Genomic DNA, 23,646 nt, shown 5'->3' on the forward strand with positions numbered 1-23,646 from the left:
AAGCACCTTCCTGAGAGCAGTCAGGCCAGTAACTGCCTTGGGAAAACCAGTTATCATAATTCTCACAGTGAGGCCTCCTTCCAAACTGACATCAGGTTAACCAAGACATTTATTGTAAACATTTTCAACTGGTATCCTACTCAAGGCTGGTTACAATAGGGGTGAGATCACGTGCCTGCTTATAATACTGCTAGAGGGAGGTTATAGTAATAACCAAATTGCACATCACAGTTTCTGGTATGTTACAGAGAAACTAAAGGGTTTGCATACTGTGTTTTAGGTTGAAAGCATATTCCAGCAAATACAAAGCAATAACACGGTGCCTGGATGGGGTGAGACTCTGGAAAGATTTACTGGCACAATTGTGTAACATGACTCCTTATAAAGGCAGGTCTGCTGAAAGCCCCAGAGGCTCGGCAGTGTGGGGGCTGGTAGCACACAGCTAAGAAGGGGTTTAAGAATGGAAGTTGCAAGATCAGAGATGGATATTTGCATGGTGCTCAAGAAGTGCCTCCATCCACCTGAGCTGTGGCCGGGAGCTTAGCAGGGTGTTGAGCAGTCTGGGTCCAGGAACTAGCATGGAAATGGGAGAAGGCTTTACGTACAACTGCCCAGGTGAGATGGGTTGTGGCCGCAGCACAGCTGATTTCTGGCTTCTCTCTCTCTGGTCAGGAAAGCGAAGCTGCAACCTGCTCGATGAAGCTGGCCAAGTTGATATCTCGCTCCGATAAGCCTCCACACTCGTGGGTGCTCAAGGTGATGTGAACCTAAACCAGACAGACAGACCGACCAAGTGTTGCTGGCAGAAAGGGCAGGAATGGTTCCCCCCAGTGCTGTAGTTTGCATCTGATGAGGCAGGTAGTGCTACTGCTTTCTCCAAAATTGTTAGCAAAATTTTCTGGGGTGGGAGAGGTGGTCTAGCACTTTGCCTAATTTTCTCCTTCCTACATCTTGTCCTAGCCATAGGCTATCACTGCCACCCCTGCCTTGGTCACAGCTGCCAGCTGTGCCTGCTTTTCAACTCACTTTCTTCAGAAGCTTTTTGCCTTGCTGCTACTTCTGATACTGATTTAAAAAAAGTAACCCTGGTGGCGGTCTACAAGCAGCTACTGCTCAGCTGGACAGGTAGGAACAGGGGGAGGAAAGGATCTGTAACCGATAGCTGTAGGCTGTCTGTCATAGACATAGATTCTGAGGGAAGAGGTCCTGCTGATCTGAACAGGACTTGCTGCTGCTGTTTTATGCCCAAAAAAAGGGATCTGCTCCCTGAAGAGCTCCATTTGCCCCCACCATCCCTGTTTCTTACCTTATTGTACACATTGAACCATTCAGGGTGGTGATCCAGTTTTTCTGCCTGTAGAGCCACTCTGGTCATGAAGCCAAAAGCCTGCCCAGTAGAATAAGAAAAGTTAGCTTTGAACCAGTTACTCTGTGGTATGTTGTTTTTTCACCTCATTACTATTAATTTTACACCACATTTCTAGGTAATCCAACCAAATGCAAAGCCTGCGATGTTCTGTATCTTTATTGAGGTTTTCTATGGGTTTTCCCCTTTTGGGGGAGTTTTTCCCAGACAAATAGTCTGCTGGGTCGAGCACTTTGGTGTCTTGAGCAGGTTATCTTGCTCAGCCATTATATTTCAGGAGAAACATGTAGCAGTTTCCTTGGCTGAGCCTTGCAGGTGGGTCTCCCTACTCTGCAAACCAGGTCTCCTACTTTGTGAAACTCCGTATCACTGATGCTCATACCCGGTTGAAGTCCTTGAAGTGAAACTCTTTGAAGATGGCATCTCTGCCTTCCACCTCGTTCCACCCCACAGCTCTCAGGTTTGGCAGCAGCTGCTCCCTCTCCTCAGTGCTCAGCCTGTGGGCTTTTCCAGCCTGACACCACAGAAAGGGAAGGAAAGAGGAGCAGGTCAGCGTGGCAAGAGGTAGGATGAAGCAGATGTGCAAAACAGTGAGACATCCCATGGGCTGTGGAGTTAGGGATTTATGGAGGCAGCTGCATACTGGATGGGAGGGTTAGAGTGTGTCTGTGAACCTGAACTGGGGGGTACTGATGGCAGGGGATACCAGTGCTGTCTTCTGCTCCCTGCCCTGGGTACATCCTGCATGTATGTACCTAGCTCAAGTGAAGTCCAGTGCCCTCTGACCTGCAACACCTACTACTTCACCAGTGTGTTTATGTATTCGTTATAACCTGAGGTACAAAGGAAACGATGGCTGTGTGAGGTTAAGCTCCCAAATACACCGCATATAGCTTTTGGAAAAAACCCACTGAAACTCTGTGATGGCTTCTAGAACTGAGAATTGCTTGCTTTTGAGGTTCACAAAGTACCTTCCTGAAGCAGGAGGGTTTTATCTGCAGGTCATCTGCACTGGAAACCTGCTTAGAAGAGAAGTGTGAATCAGAGAGATGAGTCACACTAAATAGGAGTTCAGCTCCTTTTCCTTTTCAGTCTCTTCCGTTAAGATGTAGTTTAAGAGGCTGTTTGTGAGTAACAAAGGGCAGAGGGAAGGACTATGATTTAGCATTGTCTTCTGCTCTTGGGCAGATCTGCTATTTGTTTTTTACGGTTGGGGGGGGGGTAGGGGGAAGCAGCAGTTCCTGTCTTTGAGAAGTGAATACAGGCAAAGATGAAACTAAAATGGAGTTCGTGGAGATGGGGGCTACCTGAGCCATCGTATCTTCTGGCCCAGTGGGGAAGCCGGGGGTGAATGCAGAGGGGTATTCTCTATCTGAAAGGTTATGTCTGGCAACTAAAATTCTTTCCTAGTGGGTGATCTGATCTTTTGAGTTGGTGAGGATTATTTTTTTCAGTGACAAAGACCAATATCTTTTTGCAATTTGTTTTCCTTTATGTGCTGTAGAGCAAAGTGTGGCAAGTCAGAGAAGAGTCCCAGCAAATACAGCACACTCTTTCTAGTGGGTGTTTGGTCAGCAGCCCTTTGAGGTGTTTCGTTTGGGCATCAGTGCTCAGAAGCAGCATCTTAAAACAGCTGAGCAGCTGAGGCAAATCATCCTTTCCCATAGTTTACCTACTCACAGGCTGTACAAAACCAGAGGCAGCCATGAACCTGATGTTTTTGTGGATGGTTCTTTGGTTTTGCATGTTTTGAGGAAGGCTGGGAAGATGATGTACTATTCCCATGTTACTGGTTGTGCTAAGCCACTGGGCTTATGCTTAGAGAAAGCTGTCAGCTGCAGAGCACTTCATGAAATGGAGAGTGCCAAGGTGCATGCTGAACCTTACTCAGGGGTGGCTGGGGGCAGGATGGTTCCCATCCCCCTGGCATCGCAGCTTTATGCTCTCCCTCATGTGTGATGTTTAGGGAAAGCCTGCCTTAGGGAAAGCCTGCCTTGCCCGTGCATGTGCATGCTCCAGCCTCGCCGCTAGCATGCAAACTACCCTTGCTGCCCTTCTGTTTGTGTGGCGTTTTAGATGGTCCCCTGCCAGCCCCGTCTCTGCCACCCCTCCCACTAATGTCAACCCTGGCACTTCCCGAGCTCTGGGTTTGGAGAGAAGGTAGTGAGTAAACAGAGCTTAGTGCAATAAACCCTCAGCCATTGCCCTTCCGTGCTGATGGCGTGATAAGCCGGGCGTGGGTAGCCTAGCAACTGTATAACATGGGGAAGGAGGCTGGCTTTGCTCGGGGCCGCTGGCAGGGGGGCACCCGTGGGGGGGAGTAGGGGCTCTGCCAGGTTTTGGGACCAGTGGCTGCAACTTTCTGCTTGTGTATTGGTGCTAAAGATACGAAAGGCTGCATAAAGCCGGTACTGTTGCTTTCCTGGAACAGAGTGGTATGGACGCAGGGGGCTGGGTTCCAAGCCAGCCTCCCCCAGGCAGAGCAAGAAATCGGGGCTGCTTGGGAGGGATGCAGCTTCATTGTTCTCCGAACCCCTTTCTGTGTTGCGACTACACGGGAGGATGGGCCCCGGGGCTTTTTCCAGGCCCAGCTCCTCTCAGAGAGCCAGCACCAGTGGGAGGCATGACCAGGCTGAGGTTTGGACCACACAAAGCCAGCTCCTCTGGCTGTCTCTTGTGATGGCAAACCCGCTGCTCTCAACCATCCATCCCCTCCACCCTCTCCCACCCAGCCCATTGGCCAGCCTGCTGTTTTTGTTGGTAAAGCACGTTAATGTGTTTATGTGCACTTACTCCTTTAAAACACACTCTTCTCATTAGGGAAATTTAATTATTTTGTTTTCTTTTGCTGACTCTCAATTACCAAGGCATCGGGATTTTTTTTTCCTTTTTTTCCAGCAGGAAACCAAGTAGATGCATTGTGCAACTGAGGGAAAGGAACCGGAATGGGCAATAGGGAAAGCTTTGGGCTTTCTGGAGGTGAAACAACCCTTCCTGTTCAGACTAGCATATTCCCTTTTAAAGGTGACATGTCACCTAGGAGAAGGTAAAGGGGACAGCCCTGGTGTAAACAGGACCTGCAGGCAGAGCTGAAATGAGGTATGCCACAGGTATGCCACAAGGCCGGTAGTCTTTCGTTTCTGTCCCCTCTGCTGCTGTGAAAAAGCTGATTTCCAGCCAGCCAGGGTGGGTTGCACGGGCCGTGCAGACAGATTGTGTGTGGGGGTCACACTTGCCCTGCAGAATTTGAGCGGGGGTCACGCTGGCAGTGCAGCCTTGCCGATGGACCCTTTCCCTCCCCCTCGAAGAAGAACAGAGCCTGGTGAGCTGCCGCTCTGGTAATTCAGCAGCAGCTGAGCTCCCTGTGTTACTTATTAACCACAGCGCAGTGCTCTGCTCCTTTCTCCCTTTCTCCCTGCTGCTTCTCGGAGGCCAGAGCCGCCGCTGAAACCTTCCTGCCCAGTCCTTTGCCGTCACCCGCAAAAGCACAGCCACATTTCCCAGCAGCAACTTACCATTGCCCGCGGGTCTCCGCAGCCTCCGTCCCCGGCCCAGGCTGGGTGCTGCGCGCTGTACCGCTGCCCCGTGGAGCCGCGGCTGGTCCGGGGAGGCGTGGCAAGGGGGCCGGGTCCACCCCCGGCGAGCTGCTGTCCCTGTTCCTGCGCCTTTCCCAGCGCAGGCCGGCAGTGGTCAGCCACCCGCGGGGCCCTATGGGGCCATGGGACTTGAGGGAGGCTAACCCGGGGTCTCTTTGAACCCTTGCGCACCGAAGTGGTGATGTGTCCACCCCTGAACCACCCACCCCTCTTCTGTAGGGTCACTTTTTTAACCTGTTGCACAAGGAAAATGCAGAATGAAATGGAGAGGGGCAGTTAAAGCCATTACGGCTGGATGCTGCTGACAGCACGTGATGAATGTGACAATTGTCCTGGCTGAGTATTTATGTGTGCCTTCCAGCCCTTTGAGCTCCGTGGGGTGATAATCACAAGCTGAAGGCTGCATTGTCTGGGGACAGCCTGATTATATCTCAGCACGTGGATCAGGGCCCAGGGTAATGAGGGGAGTGTGTGCAGCACAACACTTGAAGCGTTTTTAAGGTGTTTTCTCCTGTGGCTGAGGGAACTGTGTCTGCACAGATGCCACATGCTGCTCCCTAGTGTGGTTTTGCTCTCCAGTTCTGCCGGATTTGTGCCTGTGTCCTGTAGCTCATTGTCTTCTAAACCCACTCACGTGATGGGCAATTTTCCAGTGCTGACAACAATTTTGTACTGTGCTGATGATGTACAGGGTCAACAGAAATTCAGCACCCTGCTATACCCTCATGGCTTTCTTTACCCTTGAAGCAACTAATACAGTGTGACATACATCTCTTGTATATACTCTTGCGTGCATTTTATTTCCTACTGTTAGGGTTCGTGAGTGCCACAGAGATGATTTGTTTCTCCAGCAGGCAAGTTAGAGGAAAGCAAATTCTTCCTTTCCTTTCTTGTCCTCTGTAGATTTGCTTGCCATGGTAGTGAAAAGGAAAAATGAACATCTTTTGGGTCCTGGGAGAACCTGAGTGTCTGTCTGGGGAGAAAAGACTTAGAGAGCAATGCATCACCTGAGAAGAAAATAATTGCGTGCACGTATGAAGCTGGAAGCTTTGATATGGATGAGAAGAGAAGGTGCACTGTGCGGTTTCCAGCAATGAAATCAGGAGGTGGGGTTGTTTCTGAGGATGGGAAAGGCCAGCAGATATTTTCTTGGCATACATTTGAATTGCAGGACTGGCAGTTTCATCAGCACAGCCTAGCAGAAGTGCCCCTTTAAACAGTGGTGTAAGAAGGAGGTAAAGGAAGCAATATTGTCTTGAAGTTGCAGGTGGAGATAATGGGTGCTGCAGTTAACAGCTATGTTCAGAGGATCTCAACCAACTGCAGTTTTGTCAAGAAAGTGCAGTAGTGGTTTTCATGGTGACCTGTCAAAGCCTCAAATGCGTGTTGGCTGGGTGACAGTGCCTCTGTTGGCCTCCCTTTTGATTTGGAGATAGGGGAAGGAAGCAAATACCCCACCTCTCAAGGTACCTTACTTTTCCTCTGTTGGATTTTCCAGGGCAGCTGGGAGCTGGTCCTATTTATCTTGCCAATACATGTGCTGCCAGTACAGAGCAACTGACAGACACCTCAGCTCATCAGAGGTGAGAATTTCTGTGGCTGGAGAACATCAGGAGAAAGCTGATTAATTATACTGTGTCTACTGATTACCCAGCTCCTTTGTAATGGCATTTTCTCTCCTAGGGTATAAATCAAGCCTTAACTGCCAATGCTACGTGTGAGAGAGCTCTTACAGAGGGATGTGTTTTTGCTGAAAAGTTCAACAGGGCAGTTGTGATTTTCCTTGGTCTATGGCTGGGGGGTCCTTTGGCTGACTTTGACTCCTGAACCTTTAAGTGCATGAAAGACCCCCTCTGCACACCTTTAATTTCTTTTTTGAGATGGGACCCTTTAAATTTGCTTTTAATGATTAATTGAATGATGTTGGGCAAGGTGTTTGCTCAGAGCAGTTTGCAGCCGTGTGCAAGGGGCGTGCCTGCTTACTGGGAACAGATTTTTGCTCTTTTTTTTGTCCCTTTTTGTCTTGTCTAGAGCTGTGATTCTTTTGGCAAGGTCAGTGTCCGCTAAACCCACATGCATACATTGCTGTTACATACTCACAGGGGCTTCTGCATATTTGGAGGGAGTTCTCATATCACTCATCTATTTTTATTTTGTCAATAAGTTTTTAACAAAATGTTGCTGACCCTGAAGGTTGCTTTGGCTGAGAGCTGTGTACTGCCTCCCATCTCAAGATTTGCTTTTTGAATTCTCCGTTTCTCATTTCATGCTCCTCAAAACATTTTGGTGGTCCCTTTGAAGGGAGCAGGGTACACTAGCTTCCTTCTGTGGGAGTGCTGGCTGCGGTGTGTGACTGCTTGCAATCATGCTAGAGATGTGGAAGCATGATCCTTGCTGCTTACGGGGTGGGGTGGGGGGAAGCTACCCACAGGAGCCTAGGACTTTCCAATGCAGCAACGAGTGTTGTTTGGGATTTTGTTTTTCTGTTTTGTTTTTGTTTTTTTTTTTTTTTTTCCCCCTTCTGTGTGGTTTGATTTATTTCTTTTCCTCCTTTTTCCTTCCCCTTAGTCTGTGCTAACTCCTCACTTAACAGTATTAAAAATGTACTCTGTCATCTTCCTGCAGGTGTGCTTTTCCAGGCGTCCCTTGGGACTCGTGCAGTTAGTATTAGCATGGTTCAAGTCACGGTAAATTTACTCTGATTTTACATCTGGGGCCCTCTGATGAGGCAAATGGGATTAACCAGCAAAGAAAGTGGTGGCTTCTGCCATCTTGTTTGCTGCAATGCAAGTTTGTGTTGGATGGGCTGTTAGCAGAGCTGCTGACTCAGCAGTGGGATGTTTGCTCTGACACTGGCAGAAGGAGTCTTTATCTCAAGCAAGGTGTAGTTATAGGGCTGTTTGTTTTATATTGTACTTTGAGAGGTAGGTGTGTGTCCTCCAGTGCTTTTGTCTGTCACACCCAGGAGGGACCCAGTGGGTGTTTCTAAATAGAAAATACACATCACATGAAGATCTCCTGGGCTGAAAGTAGGTGGAGGCAGAAAATGGGAGACACTTCATTTGTGCTTGCTCTGTTCTTACATTTCCCAGGTCCACTTCTGGCTGCAGCTGGAGACAGTGTATTGAACTAGATCCTGTGTTGGGATGTCCCTGTTCCTTAGAGAAGGCCTTTAGAAAATCCTGGGTGTGCTGTTAGTTTGCTTTACCTTTAACTGATGCACTTGGCTCTTCTTCAGGTCTGGCACCATCAGCCATTCCTTCTTTTTGCCATTTGGGAGGGGAAAGGGCTTGCTGTATGTCACCTCTTTTCCCTGAAGGGGGAGACCCAGGGCAGGAGGACTGTTAGTGACCCACGAGATGGAGAACAGATTTTTGCCTGGTGGGTACTGAATTGCCCACGTATTATGGATTTAAGGGACTGGAACAACTGCTTAGTCAGCAAGGAAACAATCAGCTGCAGTGCCTCAGGAATTTACTGGGAATACATCTTCAGAGTTTGCATCCATGCTAACAGCATTTGAACAAGCAGCTTGGGACAGAGTCACAATCCTCTGGTGAACCTCAGCCCCTAAAGGGTGTTTTAAGGCAGGGTGGGCGAAACGCTTTCATCATTGAGTACTCTGCTGGTATCTGAAGCACAATAGATTTAATTAAGGAGTTTGTTTAGCACTGGAGGGGATTTATGGAAGTTGTGACAAGTTTAAGTTGGCAACAGGGCCCAATAAATAGAGATGAACTGTTAATTATTCCTGTGTGATACTTCCTCTTGTAGCATTTTATCAAAGTCAGTGAGGGTTGGGAATTGGCCTCAGCACAATAAACAAAATAAATCAGAGGCTGGTACAGATTGGGACTTCTCTGGTTTGGTCACAGGATGCTTTAGGTAAAGGGTCTTGAAGTCAGGCAGAGTGCAGATGCCCCTGGAAGAAGGCTAGACTGAAAAAAATGGCAATTGAAGTGGCATAACCGCTTCTAATGTGTAGAAAATGTGAATACTGAAGTGGGAGACAACTGTGTGCGAGGCAGTGGAATACCATAGCATCTGGGAGTGAAGAAATGTTGCATTGAAGCGATGTTTCCTGGAGGAAGAGGATGATGCAAACCTGAGTCCAAAGTACCTGAGTGCACATTTCCACAGATGCCTTCTCCTGTGTCAAACTGGCCCTGCAAGAGACTACCCATTGCTAGCTGATGCACGGAGAAGCCTGGCACATATTAGATTTGAAAACTCAAGAGTTGGGCCAGAATAATCCTGTTTTGACTCTGTCCTTAAAACCAAATGGCATGACAAAAACAAGGGCCAGGGGCCTTGGCAGCTAATGTAGTCCTGTGTCACAAGTCTTCTCCCCCAGGTCCCCTGGAGTTTGCTCCATGGTCTGTCATCGATGGTGGTGAGATCATGAAGTTTGAGGCCCTGCCAAGGCCACTTAGCTCCCTGCAACAGGATGCATTTGCCCTGGGGGAAGGTAATGGATCAAAACTGCGTTCTCTCCACCCCTTGTTTTGTCCAGTCTGCTGATGGATGAATCCTGTGACTTGGCTTCCCTGTCACAGCCGGAGTCCGGTGCAAGGGAAACTTGTATTCATCTTGTTTCCTGACTTTCACTCCAAAATTGAGTTTCTTTGCTAAATAGGTTGGATTTTCTGGCAAATTTGCAGGGGTTGTGGAGGGTGAGTATCTTGACAGATCTGGAAACCTTTCTCCCATCTTAAAGAGTGAGTTTTGCTCCTTGCTTATGCAGGGAGAGTTGGGCACTGCATGTTGAGTGCTGCTGTACAGCCACATCTTGTCACTAGGGGTCAGGAAAATGCTGAGAAACCAGGGAGCTCCTGAAACCGAAGCCGCTGGCAGGAGGGCACAGGGTTGGGGCTCTCAAAGACTCACCTGATCCCAAAACCCAGGAATGATTGCTGACATGATCAGCTCTGCTAAAGAGTGGCTGCACTCAGCAAAGCAGCTCTTCAGCTGGACCTTCATGACCAAGTTATTTCTGATGAGAAGCACCTCCAGATTTTTTGGTATGCACCAAAGCATTGGTGCTACTCCTGGGACACGCTTGTCTGTAGATACATAAGCATTGAGAGTGTCTTTCCAGTCAGATTGCTAGAGGTCTTTGCTTACCATTTCTGTTCTCAAGTCTTGGGAGTTGTTTGGTTTTATTTCCAGCTTCCCAATTGCAGGTCTTGCAGTAAGCTGCCCTGAGGTAGGGACAGGAGAGGGGCCCTGGGTATGGATGTAAAAGCAAGGTCTGTGTGTACAGACCTTTTATTGGGCAGGATTAGAAGGTAGGATTATAGAAGGTAGAGAAGCTTTTGGGCATACAGGCCCTTCTGATCAGAACTAGAAATAGTAAGCGTCAAAGCCAAATGAGTTGAAAACAGTTGCTCAGAGATTAGCGAGGTATTTAACACATGTCCTTGCGTTAGAAGGGAAGAGTGTCTGTAATGTACAGGAGATGATGGTAGGTGAGTGGACAAAAAAACGTGCTAAAGCAGTGATTTCCTTGGAGACAGAGACAGGTAGCTTATGGGCCATTGGTAAGGCTGCTAGAGGGGACAGTGGGCACCTCCAGGAGCTTTGCCTGACAGTAGAGTTGTGAATTTTATTTCCTAGATCTGCCTTTGGGAAGTGTTTCATAGTATTATTAATTCTTTTTTTTTCTCAGGTCAGAGCTGAGAGAGCAGAGGGAGTGATTTACTTTATTTTTTGTGATAAATGATCCCCTGCTGGCTGCTGGGTGTGCTTGTCTTTCGCAGATTGTCTGTAGGAGTCTGTTTGGGCACTCAGTGGATGCTCAGCTTCGTCTCCAGCCTTCCCAGAAGGGCTGTAGGTGAGGTGGGTGAAGCGTATTACACTGTTGGAAGCGCAGGGGTAGTATCCAGGCATGGGCTGTGGCATAGGGGAAGCTGCTGGAGGTACACTGGCAAGTTTTGCATTTTTTACTGTGTGCAGAATCTGATAGCAGAAGCTCATATATGAAATTCATGTCATATGCAGTGCTGATTTTTTTTCTTTGTTAGCATTAAACATACTCTTTTGATGAGATTACTCTCTTATTATATTACCACCTCTATTCCTCCCTAGCCTAATGAGTTTGTAGTGCTTCTTAAAAACTGAATTCATCTGCTTTGCTTGTTCTTGCTATTAGTTGGAACGACCACTGGACCATGCTGTCTGCACTGTTTGTTTGAAGCAGGATAAAAATTAATGGGAAAATTGTGTACGCAGGAATCTTAAGAAACCAAAATGCCACTGTGCCTCACCCGTTGGGGGTAGCAAATTAAATAACATAGCAGCTCGCTTCAAAGTCTGAGGATAAAGAGTTCCCCGTGGCAGGCATGGCAAGGAGGGGAGAGATGAAATACTACAAACTGTCATTGATTCACAGCCTGGGCTGGTAAGTTTGCTGATGTGCTACAGCAAAATGGAGCTGTGTTTAATTCCAGCCGCCTGTACTCCCTCCTGTGACAGCTGTATCTTGGAGGGGGCTGGGGCTCCAAAGGAGGGCCCTATTACTTGTAATGGTTTGCCTCAGCTCTTGGACCTCTGCTTATGTCCCTCTGCTTACATGTTGAAGGTTGTCTGAGTAGTACCCTGAACCGCTCTTGGGAATTACTACTTGGTGTAGGCTGGGTTTCTGACCTTGCAAAGGCAAAGTGTGAAAGCTGGTGGGGGGAAGGAGAAAAGGGGGTGGCCATTTCTGACCTGAAAGGGAAGATCACTGGTGCTATGAACTTCAGGAGAACATTGCTTGGTAGCACCAGCTTCCCTGTGTTGTTATCTCAGAGCTAATGTCCTGTGGCAAGACAGGTTTCACTGGGTGCTGTTACTGCCTGCGAGGCACAATGAAAAGTCAAGGTGGTGGTGACAGCATTGTAGTGCTAGGAAGGAGGATTTTGCTGGGAGAGACCTGGCTTTTTCTGAGAGGGGGACGTCTCGTAGGACTGTTTTCAACAAGGAGCCCTCCAGAGGGTCTTTGTGAGAGCTTGGTCCTCACGCTGGCTACACAAAGGGAAGCTGAGGAACAGGAGTATGCCCCATGATGGGGAGACAGTGTTTGTTCTGTGGGGTGGGAGGGTTTCCAGTGCAAGGGTATATTGCGGAATCTGCCTCTGACATACCGTGAGGCTCAGGGAGAGCTCATCTACTGGTGCTTTCCCTTCCTCAGCCACTGAGGCGGCTGTGGCTTTGGACAAACGGCCTGCAAAGTAAATGAAGAAGGAACAGCTGGTTGAAGTGGAGCAGGGACAGGAACAGACCCAGTGGCCAAGGGCAGAAGAAGAAGAAGAAAACAGGAATTTTTCTCCTCAAATTCCTATTCCTGGATCAAGCAAGTTGTGTCAGTAGAAAGGACCAACAGTTCAGTGCAACTGGGAGATGTGACATTGCCTACTGTAGCACCAAAGACTTAAGTCAGCAGGATCAAAAAAGAACCTCTGTGTGCTAGCAGCAGCGTCATTCAGCGAAAAGAGGGTTTCTCTCCAGGAGACAGCTATTGATCAGCAGTTTACAATGAATGCCCAGCATGTAAATAAATACAGATACTGTAGCGGTGCTGCAGATTTGAGGCTGGCCTCGAGGCATGCATGGCCATGTCTGTGCAATAACTCGGCTGTCTCTTCTGATGCACAATTGAGCAGGTGAAGCTGATTCACTCAAGCCTGGTGACTGCAGCTGATCTGCCTTGTTAAGCAGGTAACTAGTGGCTTACATGACTGACATATGTCTTAAATCAGTAGGGATACTCCATGAAGGATTTGAATATACCTTGCCCCAATAGATGCTTGGGAATCCAGTTTTGCTTTTGCTATCGAATTCAGCATAAGGAAGGAGGGAGGGAGAACTGTGATGTTAAAAGCACTTGCGTTTTTGGGTACCCTCCTGGTGTCACTACAGTTCTCCAGTGCACACACATGGCTGTTGTGGGGGAAGGAGTGAGAGCCCATCCAGTAAAATCTGGGAACGGAATTGTTCCTTCTGGAGCTTGCACGTGAACTGCAGTTTAATGCTGCCGTTTTGCTTAGTGGCACATAGCTTTCATTAAGTAATGCTGTGAAATACTTGTGTTACGGGCTATGAACCAGAAGAATCATGCCATAGTTGCTGTGGTTGTGGGTTACATTTTGCGTGTGGTTTGTTGACAAAAGTAACCAACTAGCAGGGATGAGTTGGGTAAATGTTTTTTTACTGCCTTTGTGGTACCATCTTCTGATGAAATTTGAGAGGCAACCTGAGATGTGCTCCTTGTTTAGATTAAGAGAAAGAAATAGTATACTGTTTTTTAATTTCACTTGCTTTCATTTACAGTGCTGGAAGGTTTAGGTCTACTTCAGAGCATGGAATTGCATTTTTTCCTTACAGAGGCCCAGAAAGGGTATTTTAGAGCTTGGAGGAAACTTCAGCAAACTGGAGAACAGGCCAGGATCTTTTCTCTCTTTGCCCTGTACCTGTATCTTCATTGGCAGTAAGCATGGTGTAAAAAGCACCTGTCTTATTTTCCAAATCACTATAGCCAGTGATCAAGTCTGCCATGTCAACAAAAAGCGTTAAGACCTCTTCTTTCTGCTGATGCAGAATGATAATTTATGGCTCAGCCATTGCTGAGATGTTAGATGCTGAAATTATGACCACTCTGTCAGATTGGCTGGATAATTTTTACTCCTAAGCCTTCCACCAAGATGATTTTCAGTGCTTGGAAATTAGTCTTACTCTGCAGAGCTGTCAGTGTCTCCCAGCTGTGTCAGTATGTGCTCTAAGAAATGTGTGTATCTATGATATAGCTATTTCATCATCATTCCCTGCACTCTTCCAGACACCTGGGAAGCTTATCTTAAGTGCAGCTCTCAGCTCCCAGGGGTCACTTTTGTTAATTCTTTTTTTGGTTTGTTTTCCAGTAGCATAGAAAAAGCCCCAGAACAAGCTGCTTTTTTTTTTCTTCTTTTTTTCTCTTTTTTTTCCCCCAGACCCTTTAGATACACAGGGAGAGAGATTTTGTGTTCCGAGTAGGTTATGCCTTGAGGTGGATAAGGGGGAGATTTTATTTGTACAGGTAGGAAACTGAAGCAAGGAGAAATTAAGACCTTGGGGTGTTAAAAGTCCAAATTCTCAGCAAAAGTTTGTGTCCTCAGAAGAGGAAAAGCAGAAAATTGTTGTATAGGGAGGCTGTGCTGAGGTCTCTTGGGCAGGTCTGAAAAGGTTGCCAGAACCTCTTGCAGAAAGGGAAAAACAGATCCTTTGAGAAACAGAGCGCCCATCTGCTGACCTTGCCCATCGCTGATGCGCACACATGCTCTTGGGTTGGCAGAGAGGGGCCACGTCCACCCCCAAGGCACAGTTCCTCCCTGAGAACATCTGTCCCTGTAGCAACTCATCCTGGACATAGTCCTTCCTAGCCAGACTTGGGAGATGCAAAAAAGCCCTGTAGAAGAGGTTTTGCCTTTGTTGCTTTCTGTGAAGGTGAGCTGCAAGCCTACAGTTGCCTCATCAAATTTTTGGATACCCTCCCTGACTGATTTGGGCTCTATTATTAGTAGCTGACGTGCTGGTAGAGTCACTCCCCTCCTAACTCTGCTAATTAATCAGTGCACCCTGTGACAGCTCTTGACCATTAAGTAATTTTCATTAGTATCCAGACCCCAACAGCATGGGTGAGTCTGTCTATCTTCATTAACTCTTGGATTTCAACACCAGGAACAGGAGCCAAAAGTGACAGTAAAAGGGCGGTTTCCTGTCTAGTCGCTTTCTCACCCCAGTGCAAACTGACCTTGGTGATATTTTTTTTTCTTCCTCTTCCCACCCCTTGTTGTGTGCTGGTTAATGGATAAGATGGACAATAACTTCAGCCACTCTGCTTCTTATCCCAAGTGGCTGCCCTTAGGAAAAATATGGGCAGGATCATCTTTAAAGGTAGATAAATAACGTATGATTATCTGCATTTTGTAAGTAATCTGAGACGATCTCTCAGGTCACAGAGGAAAGAAAGTGAAGATCAATACTTATCAATGTCTGAATTACCTTCCTCTATACTAAAAATTAACTTTGCCAGTGGTGTAGCTGCATCTGCAGACGGACAACCCTAAATCGACCAAACCTGTATGCACAACCTCAAAACCAGGAAGGAGGAGTTACACTTCTTGGAAGTATTTTCTGACTTCAGTGAACATCTGGTATTTTCCTGGAAGTGATGAAAAGCCACTGCTGCATGCTTAACCTTGCTCTCCAGAATGAGAGGGCGTTGCTGTCCTCAGTCACCTGCAAGGTTATTTCCTGCACACTGGTGTAATGTGACACATACTTGGTCACATTGGGAAGTTGTGTAATTTCCTTCCTGCAATTCCTCCATTTGTCAGATAAAATGATTTAAAGAACTAAAAGGACTCAAGCCTCCTGAGATGTTGAAGTTAGTCCCCTACTCTTGGATTATACAATGTGGTCCTCCAATCCATGAACTGGTGTGGGTGGTGGGCTTGGCACCTGTTAACTACTGCTCTTTCTCCTAAAGCACATCCTTTTCTGTTGGCTGGGGAGAAAAAGAGAATAAAGGCCAGGTTTAGCTGCAGTGCTTATGAGGTGAGTTGCTTAAAAAAATCATGTGAGGGTGTTTAGTGGGCTCAGGTTGTTTCATCAGGCTAACAGTGAGAGCTCCCAGAAACTTCTGGAAAACTCATGAAGCAGATTACCAAAAGGATGCATTTTGAGCACAAGGAAATTTCTGTGTGCTCCTCTGACCTTTTGTGGCATCGATATCATGTCCCATGGGTGGCCAAGGGAGGGATTGTGCAGAGATGAACAACAAATGTTATTTTTGCAGCTTGCTCCTCCCAGGCTGCTGTGCATAGGCACTGCTTGGGCTTTTGTGTTTTGCTGTCTTGTTTTTCCAGTAGTTTTCTGGGATAATTTTTTCCCCCTCTTCCTGTAAAACTTAACTTGGAGCTACCTCCATTGATACGTGTCTGCCTGCTGAGAAGCTTTCTATCAGTCATTTGCCTGAAGCCACCATCGTAAGTTATTTATACAGTGATTAGTTAAAGCTTCAGATACTTAATGCAACCTTTAAATCACATATCCACCAACAGCTATTGGTCACATAAAATTTCATTGAGCGGTATCTATCACTTACTGTTTTTCTCAATGTGTGCATATATTTAATTTTCTACAGACCTCTCTTGCTGATATTTTCTGCTGAGTAAGTAGTAAATCGAGGGGCTTCAAAAGTGTTTTGTTGCATTGCAGTGAGTGAATTACTTCTAAAGGGAACAAGGAATATAAAAATTCATCTTGTGAAGAAGTTGCCTTGTTGTTTAAATCCTATTTCTCTATGTTAAAACAGACTCAAACCTTAAAATAAAATGTATTTTCACAGAATATGTAGCTAGTAAGGACTCCTCCAGCCAGGTAGCTTTGAATATTCAACCTTATTGGATTTATTTCTGTGTTTTGCCTCATCTGCCTCAGCTTATAGTATGCTTATGAGACATCTGCTTTGTACTAGGGGTTCAAAACTGTACATGTAAGTGCTTGAATTCAAAGATACACAGTCAAAATTTAGTATTTTTAAGTTGGCTGAGAAAGCCAAGTTCTTGAGCTTATCAAAGGAAATTAAACTTGGAAGAAATGTAGGTAGAAAATGTAAAGCTGAAGTCTAATGAAACAAACTGCATTTTTGGAGCAAGTAGTAATTAAAAGAAGTGAAACAAGATATGGCATCTACAAGTGAAGTAGCAAGAGTGTATTCCAGCCCTGAGAGCTGAGCCCAAGCCAGCACAGACCCTGAGGTGCAGCACTTGGGTACCTAATCTCATTGCGTGGTCAAGAGAGGTGGCTTGAATGGATCTCAAGGGATGAGTCAGATCCTGGGTGTGTTGAACTGCTCCATGAGGGCCTGTCCATGACACCTGTTGGATCCGACAGTGACTGGAACTGCTGGCAAGGAGCCTGGAATTAGGTAGGTATGCCAACTTAAGATTCAAGTGTAGTGCAATACAGATCCTCCTTTTCAGGTGTGTGTCAGTTTGGAGAGACACGCTCAATTTGTGTGTCCTCAGCTTGCAATTTGGGGGCACTATTTTGCTGTACATTTGAAAACACTGCCATTCAGTTGGTCTAGAGTAAAATGTTGCAATATGTCTGCGTAACATGGTTGTGACTGACTTAGCTTGGAGCAAACAAGTCTCTTTCTGTAGGTTTCTATAGGGTTGGTGAAGAAAAGCCAGACACTGAAGGAGAAAAGGAGCAAGCTTTCCCCAGCTTTGTGTGCTTTGGTGGAGACCTGCCAGCCTTCCCTGCCATTGCAAGGCTGCCTCGACAGCCCCACAGGTACCCTGTAAATGGGATGTTCACGTGCATCGCTGTTCCTTTGGTTGCAGACTGGTAGTGAGCAATGCAAACCCTGGAACAAGTGCAGTGCTGGGGAGTGGCTGGCTGGTGTTTCTACCACTCTTTGGGAAACAACTGGCAAATTTGGAGCCCCGTCTGCTTGTGGAGTTGATGGAAAGGAAAGTTAGTGCCAAAACAAGGGACATTCAGTGCTCACCGGGGCTCACTTTGCTCTGGGGTGCAGACACAGCCTCACCTCAGCCTAGCACTTTCCCAGCTCAAATATGGGGCCAGCAACTCCTTTCTCAGGTTCCACCCTGATTATAAGGGGCAGAGGAGAGAAACAGGGGGGAATAAAAGGAGAGGTTGGGGAATCGCTGGCAAGGGCTCTTGGTGGGCAGCACAGGTGGCTGTGTTGTGGGTTGGCTGCCCATCTGACCCTCACCAGAGCTAACAAAGTTTTCTCATGACTCCTGACTACTCACTGCAGTTCCTTAATTGATTTGGCAGAGCAAAAAGGAAAAGAGTGGTGACTGAGTCAAGTGAAACTATATATTTTAAACTGTCCTCCTGGATCCTGACAAGACTTTCTTCACCCTCTTTGGAGCTGGTTGCTGTGTTGGTACCCTCCTGTTCTACATTCCCCTTGCCTGAGGTTTGATGGATGCTGAGGTCTCATCTTTGGCTAAGAATTGGGATTTCAGTCATCCTGGAGACAAATTTGCCACTCATTCTTGTGGCAGATAAACTTCAGGCAGTTAACTGCTGCACTTGCTACAGGAAAGGCTTAGTCTGTACTGTAATTAGGTTGTTAATTACCCCCCTGAATATTTCCTCTGCCCTTGTTTTTGAAATAAGGATGGAGTCAGACTTCCATCTGGCTGAACCTTACGTGGCAGAGCTGAGTAATAAAGACACAGTGGCAGGTAAATGCAGGTGATGAAGGGTCCTACCTCTGTGTCTTCTCACACAGCTGTGAGTACTGTACACTAAACCTCTTTATAAATAGGGGCTTGACCTCTTTTAAACTGCAACTAAAAGCAGTGTCACCCCTTCCCAGCATTGTTTGGTGTGGCATGAGGAAAGGGAAAAAAAACATCCATGGACTTCACTGGAGCCTTTCCAGGTGTGAGGGAGCTCCTGCTGTATTTAAAGTTCAGAGTGAAAGACTATCTTTCAATACATTGTATTTAACTTTGTCCAATTCCATTCCCTTTTTCTGCAGCGATAAAACCACTATTGCTCTTTCATCTCTCCCCCTTTCTTCCTGAGTAGGTTCTGTGAAAACGGTGTTTGGGGGCAGTAAATCACAAAATGGAAGCATGCATTCATAAAATGCTTTATACCTCCCTCCATCAATATTTCAATGCGCAACACAGACACCAACATTTCATTTTAATTACCCTGCAAGTTTCCTTGTCGAGGAAGAAAGCTGAACTCTGCAAGGCAGCCCAACCCCGTCCCCATCCCCTCCTTGCCATGGGAGCACTGCAGTCCAAGTAGCCATGTCTTTTGTTGATCTGAGCCACAGGGCTCTCTGCTTGCTCGGTGTGGGTGTCTCCCGCAGGAGGAAGACTTCCAGCTGGGCAGAGTCTGGCCTGGCTCACCCTTTTATTGCCACATGGTGAAAGGAGGTCTTGAAGCCATTTGTGGATGTATTTGGGAGCTGGCGTGTTGCCTGGAGCCCTCCAGCAGGCAGGAAGGGCGATCCAGCACAAACAGAAGGTTTTAGAAGATAGGCTCTAACAGTGATTAGAGACAAGGGAAGGCTTCTCTGCTACAGCAAGTGTCACGTTTTTTAAAGCTGTCCTTTTTGAGGTTGCACTAGTTGCTGTTTCTGTTTGCAGGAGAAGAGAAAAGTGATCAAGGTGTGCAAGTCACTAAACGACCCAAGCAAGTTACCCTGTGTCCTCGTGTAGCCCTTTCTGAGAGATTTAAGAGATATCCACTTGCGACTGAGTGGCAATATGGGAGTCAATACACTGCACACCCAATTAATGTGCTAATCTGCAAAACTCCTTGCCAGAAGATACTGCTGAGTCCCCTCGAAAAAAACCCATAGCAGATTTTTTTGAAGTATAACGTTCACAGGTATGTGAGCTAGGATAAAAATATACATAACAAAATGCTTAAGGAAAGGAGGGGGTCCCCTAATGCAAAGGAAGTATGTCCCTCGTGGTGGTGCTGTTCCATCGTTGTCAATTATAAAGAGTGTTAAATGTTCTTCTTTAGCAGCTGGTGTGGGGTATTATCGTAGAGTGGGCATTAAATTAGACTGGTTATCAGTGTAATTCAGTATGACAATTTCTGTGGTCATATCCTGAAGACAGTGGCAAAGGTGGGGAGAGGGAGCAGCACTTGTGACACACACAAATGCTAACTGGAAGGGAAAGAGGCATTCATTTCTTGTTAGTGCATACAAATGTAAATGTACTGATTTATGTAACTTCCCAAAGCTTAGCTGCTTGCTGCCTGAAGAAGCATTCTTAAAACACATATCCAAATTAAGATGCCATGTATCAGATAAATTGCTCTGTGTAGAAACTTTGTTTGCAAAGTCAACATTTTTCCAACAGCCTTTTTAATGTCCTTAAAAATCCCAAAACAAACTGTATGGTGAAACAAATATCTGTATGTTGCTGGTATCAAGGTCCAAGAGATGGTTTTGAGGCCAGCCGTGTCAGAGAAAGCCAGTGTCACTGTCATGACTGCCCAGTCTTGGATGGTTAAGTGTTGGCATCTTTGGATATGTACTCATTAAAATTAATTAAAGTCCAAACAATACCAATGAAAGTATTTAGCAAATGAATTGTCTTATTTTAACCTGCTCGAGAGCAGCAATTTTGGATTTTGTAATGGAGAGCTGCATGTTTCAAACTGAGATGGGGAGTGTGGGATGTGTTATACTTCACCCAACATCTTAATGCAGCATTTCCTCTGCGAGGGAAGGTGTGAAAAGTAAAGTTAAAGCTGTGTTGTCTGTTTTTTTCCTCTCCCTAGGACTGGTGTTTCCCTTTTACTCAGAGTTATACCAGTCTCATATAGAGAACCTCTCAGGTAGTGTTATCCATGGGCTAATGGATATTTTCCTACTCTGTATGTATGCTTAATAATGTATATACAATGCTCACACAATGTTAGGACAAGAATAGTTATTATTTTGGAAAATCTTTTCTAGGACCTCCTTGAAGTTCCTCTGAAAAGAGCTCTCCAGGATCCCCACTGATGCAAGAATTAGTCTGATGTCTGTAATGACAGATGATGGGGAGGTACGTGCAAGGCAGAGGGCCCTGAAATAAAGTTGATTTGCAGAAAGGCCATAATAGGTTAACATGCAAGTCTTCATCTGCAAGCCTGGAGAGAGTCATGTGAGCTGGGAGCTATTAGGAGGATGTGCAATGGGATGAAATCTTGGGGCACCACCAAAAAGCATTTCTGAAGAGGTGGGACTGGCAGTCCTGGTTGGGGCATGCCAAGCGCTAGATGGATCACCCCATGCATTAACAAGGTAGATTTCCTTGCATGGTCTTGAGATGACACAGACCATCCTGACAGCCAGCAGTCTTGAACAGGAGAGTTTAAAAAGAGCTGGAATTTGTCTGTCTTCACAGGAAAGGAGTGCTGACAGGTTTGGGCTGATCTGCAGAAAAGAGTCTGGATGGGAAAAGTTGTTTGCCAGGTTAATTTGCCTCCTTGCATGGTGGAACAGTTGCTGTAGGTCAGTCTTAAGGAACCAGGGTGAACGTGACCTGTAGACGTAGTCAGCAAGGCTTTTTGGGGTGAGACCTTTACATCTGGACACTGAACAGCAGGACTGTTAGAGAGCAGGCAGCAAGAAAAAAGAAAAATGGTAGTGTTTTCTGAGTATCCCCTCCCCAAATACACATTGGCATGTCCCCATGCAGCACAGATACAAGCAGAAGGGATCTATTTATGTGGTTATGGGTTTGCTGTCCTTGGATCCTGTTTGAATACACTCCATCCCAGAGTTGTTTTGCATTTCACCGGGGAGTCTTTTGTCTAAAGGGCATCGATGCTGCAGCAAAGTGGAGCGTGTCCCTGCCCCTGCTTTCTCCAGTGGATATCACATTTCATTACCCTGATGAGCCTGAGCGAATTCTCCGGGTTGTGTTAATTCGCCCACAAGCCAGCCTGTGTCACGTCTGCAAGAAGCCTGTGACATTTTCTAGCCTCCCCCATCCCTCCCGGTTTCAAAGCCTCGAATAATAATCTCAGCCTTGTCCCTTTTTCTACTTAATGCTTCTGAAACAGAGGGGAGAGGGGGCAGAGGGGCTGAGACACCCACTTCTTGACCACACAGATGCAGCCAGCCCCAAGCCAGGCAAGCGTGGGAAGCATTTGGCTCAGGGGGCTATGTGTGCGCCCAGTCTGCTGTGGTGCTGCTAGGGCTCGTGGCAGGGGGAACAGAGGGGTCGCCTTTGCAAGACCTCAGTCTTTGCGGTCTGGAGCTCATCAGTGAAATGGAAAAAGGGTGGTGGTGAGCAGGGCAGCTGTTTCTGCATCATCCTACCCTTTGAGCTACTGTGGGTGGAGAAGTATAGTGCTTTTATGCATTTGATGCCTTCACCAATGCTTTTTTGGTTCCCCTGAAGCATGGGTGCATCGCTAGGGAGAGGACCGTGTAGTGTTGGACAAGTGCTTTAAACCCAGGATGTGAATGCTGTGTTTCAGAGTGCCCTGCAGGCAAGGCATAGAGGAAGGATTTAAAATTAGATGCATGGAGGCAGGTGAGAAGTAAACTATTTGTGTTCCTAGTGTGGTGCTGCTCCTTCCCCATGTCTTCAGTTTAATCTTATTTTGGATTACATTGGTAGTATCAGAGAGTTGGGGTAGTTTTCCAAAATGTTGGTGCCCAAAAGTGTGAAGTGAGGCGTGCTTCTGCATGTATCGCAAACAATATTCATGCTTTTTTTTTTTTTTTTTTTTTTTTTTTTTTTTACTTTAAGTAATGCAACTTATGCTTTAACTAATGATACCTTTAAATGGTGATAATTTTGCTGTTCTAGCAGCCCTGAAGTTGAGCCATTGAAAAATCAGGGATGCTTGTATCAGTGTAACGTTAAGGATAGGTACTAATTTCTCAAGAAGTAAAACAAGCTTTAACAGGACAGAGAAAATTAGCTACTGATTATTGGTACTTCTAAGAGAGATGAAGGTACACTCTTTCAAAATACTTCTGTGATTACGTCCCTCATCAAACCATCCCAGGAAGGCAATTCAACACTGCGAGGCTTAGCTGTGCCTTGTGCTCTCCACTGGTTATTAGGCCTTTTGGATAACCATCATTCTCTGTATTCAGGTTTCTGAGAGGAAAGGTTAATGCACATTGGCTCATAAACACCACTCTGAATGTGCTGAGAGGCTTTGTGCTGAGCGCATGAGAGCCTTGGTCACATGTGGACAAGAGTTACTTGCACATGGAGAACCAGCGACTGATTGAAAAAGAGTTTCAGGCTAAGTGTATGAAGGGGGCTTTGAATGGATTTGGCTGTAACACAAAACTGTTGCTGGAGAGCTCTTTGGCAGAAGGAAAGAGGCTCCAACCAAGGAATTAGCTGTGTGTTGTATCAAAGATGAGTGATCAGGGATTGGAGTAAGTGGATCTTACTGTAAATGGATCAAAGGGATCAGGACGCAGAAACTAAGGCAAAAGATAATGACAGGTAAGAGTAACCACTAATGAAGCCCTTAGCACTTAAAGTGTGGTGAAGAAGCTCCAGGAGCTTCACTCAGCCCTAAATAACCAGGAAGGGTGAGAAGTGATCTGCGATGTACTCCTAGGTGGGACAGGGTGATGGTCTGGGTGGCTGAGGACTGTAAGGATATTGGGAAGGATGTGATTGCGGATAGCATGGACATAGCATGCATGCCCCTCCTCAGATCCGTTTGGTAAGCAAAATCCTTGTTTTTTCCAAGAAAGGAGAGGCTGGGAGTCCCAGGCAAGCTGGGTGTCAGCTTGGAGGCTCACTATGCACCAAGGCTGCTTCGCTCACTTCACACCTGGGGACAGATGCACAGCACCATGTATTCAGTGGGTGTTGTTTCTGATTTATACTAACCATTTCAATCAAAGCCAAGGTGGTAGGAAGATTTCAGGTGCTGTTAGGAAGAAAGGGGTAACTGAGGAGAATGTTTAGGGTGTCCTGACTGAGGCCACCTTTTGAGGTGTCTGCTTCTCCCTCCAGGGGCCTGCAATCCTCACCTCACCCCTTTAGCAGCTTACTTAACATCTGGGGACTTCATGAGAAGAAGTAAGATGTACCCCCACCTGAGCAGAAAGATGATCCAAACCATCTTCAAAAGCACCTAGCCTGGCCAGAAGCTGCTGTGGTGAGTAATTTCTAG

General features: G+C 46.5%; 1 protein-coding gene and 1 long non-coding RNA gene across 2 annotated transcripts in view; one reads left to right on the top strand and one right to left on the bottom strand.

Moving 5' to 3' along the window:
- Nucleotides 1–91: 91 nt before the first annotated feature.
- PCBD1 (pterin-4 alpha-carbinolamine dehydratase 1) lies at nucleotides 92–5,235 on the bottom strand (the record flags this gene model as incomplete). Its single annotated transcript, XM_040606685.1, has 4 exons — nucleotides 92–767; nucleotides 1,307–1,387; nucleotides 1,749–1,880; nucleotides 4,882–5,235. Coding segments are annotated over 4 exons (666 nt in total), but the record flags the coding sequence as incomplete, so codon positions are not given.
- Nucleotides 5,236–6,014: 779 nt separating this feature from the next.
- LOC121094027 overlaps nucleotides 6,015–23,646 on the top strand; it is a 165,854-nt gene continuing 148,222 nt past the window's right edge. The window contains exons 1-7 of the long non-coding RNA XR_005829715.1: nucleotides 6,015–6,197; nucleotides 6,461–16,909; nucleotides 17,148–17,280; nucleotides 19,128–19,371; nucleotides 20,281–20,337; nucleotides 20,459–20,549; nucleotides 23,487–23,631. This is a non-coding gene — a long non-coding RNA (uncharacterized LOC121094027). The remainder of the gene's footprint in view (nucleotides 6,198–6,460; nucleotides 16,910–17,147; nucleotides 17,281–19,127; nucleotides 19,372–20,280; nucleotides 20,338–20,458; nucleotides 20,550–23,486; nucleotides 23,632–23,646) is intronic.

The sequence above is a fragment of the Falco naumanni genome, chromosome 9, assembly GCF_017639655.2.
Source record: "Falco naumanni isolate bFalNau1 chromosome 9, bFalNau1.pat, whole genome shotgun sequence".
NCBI lineage: Eukaryota > Metazoa > Chordata > Aves > Falconiformes > Falconidae > Falco > Falco naumanni.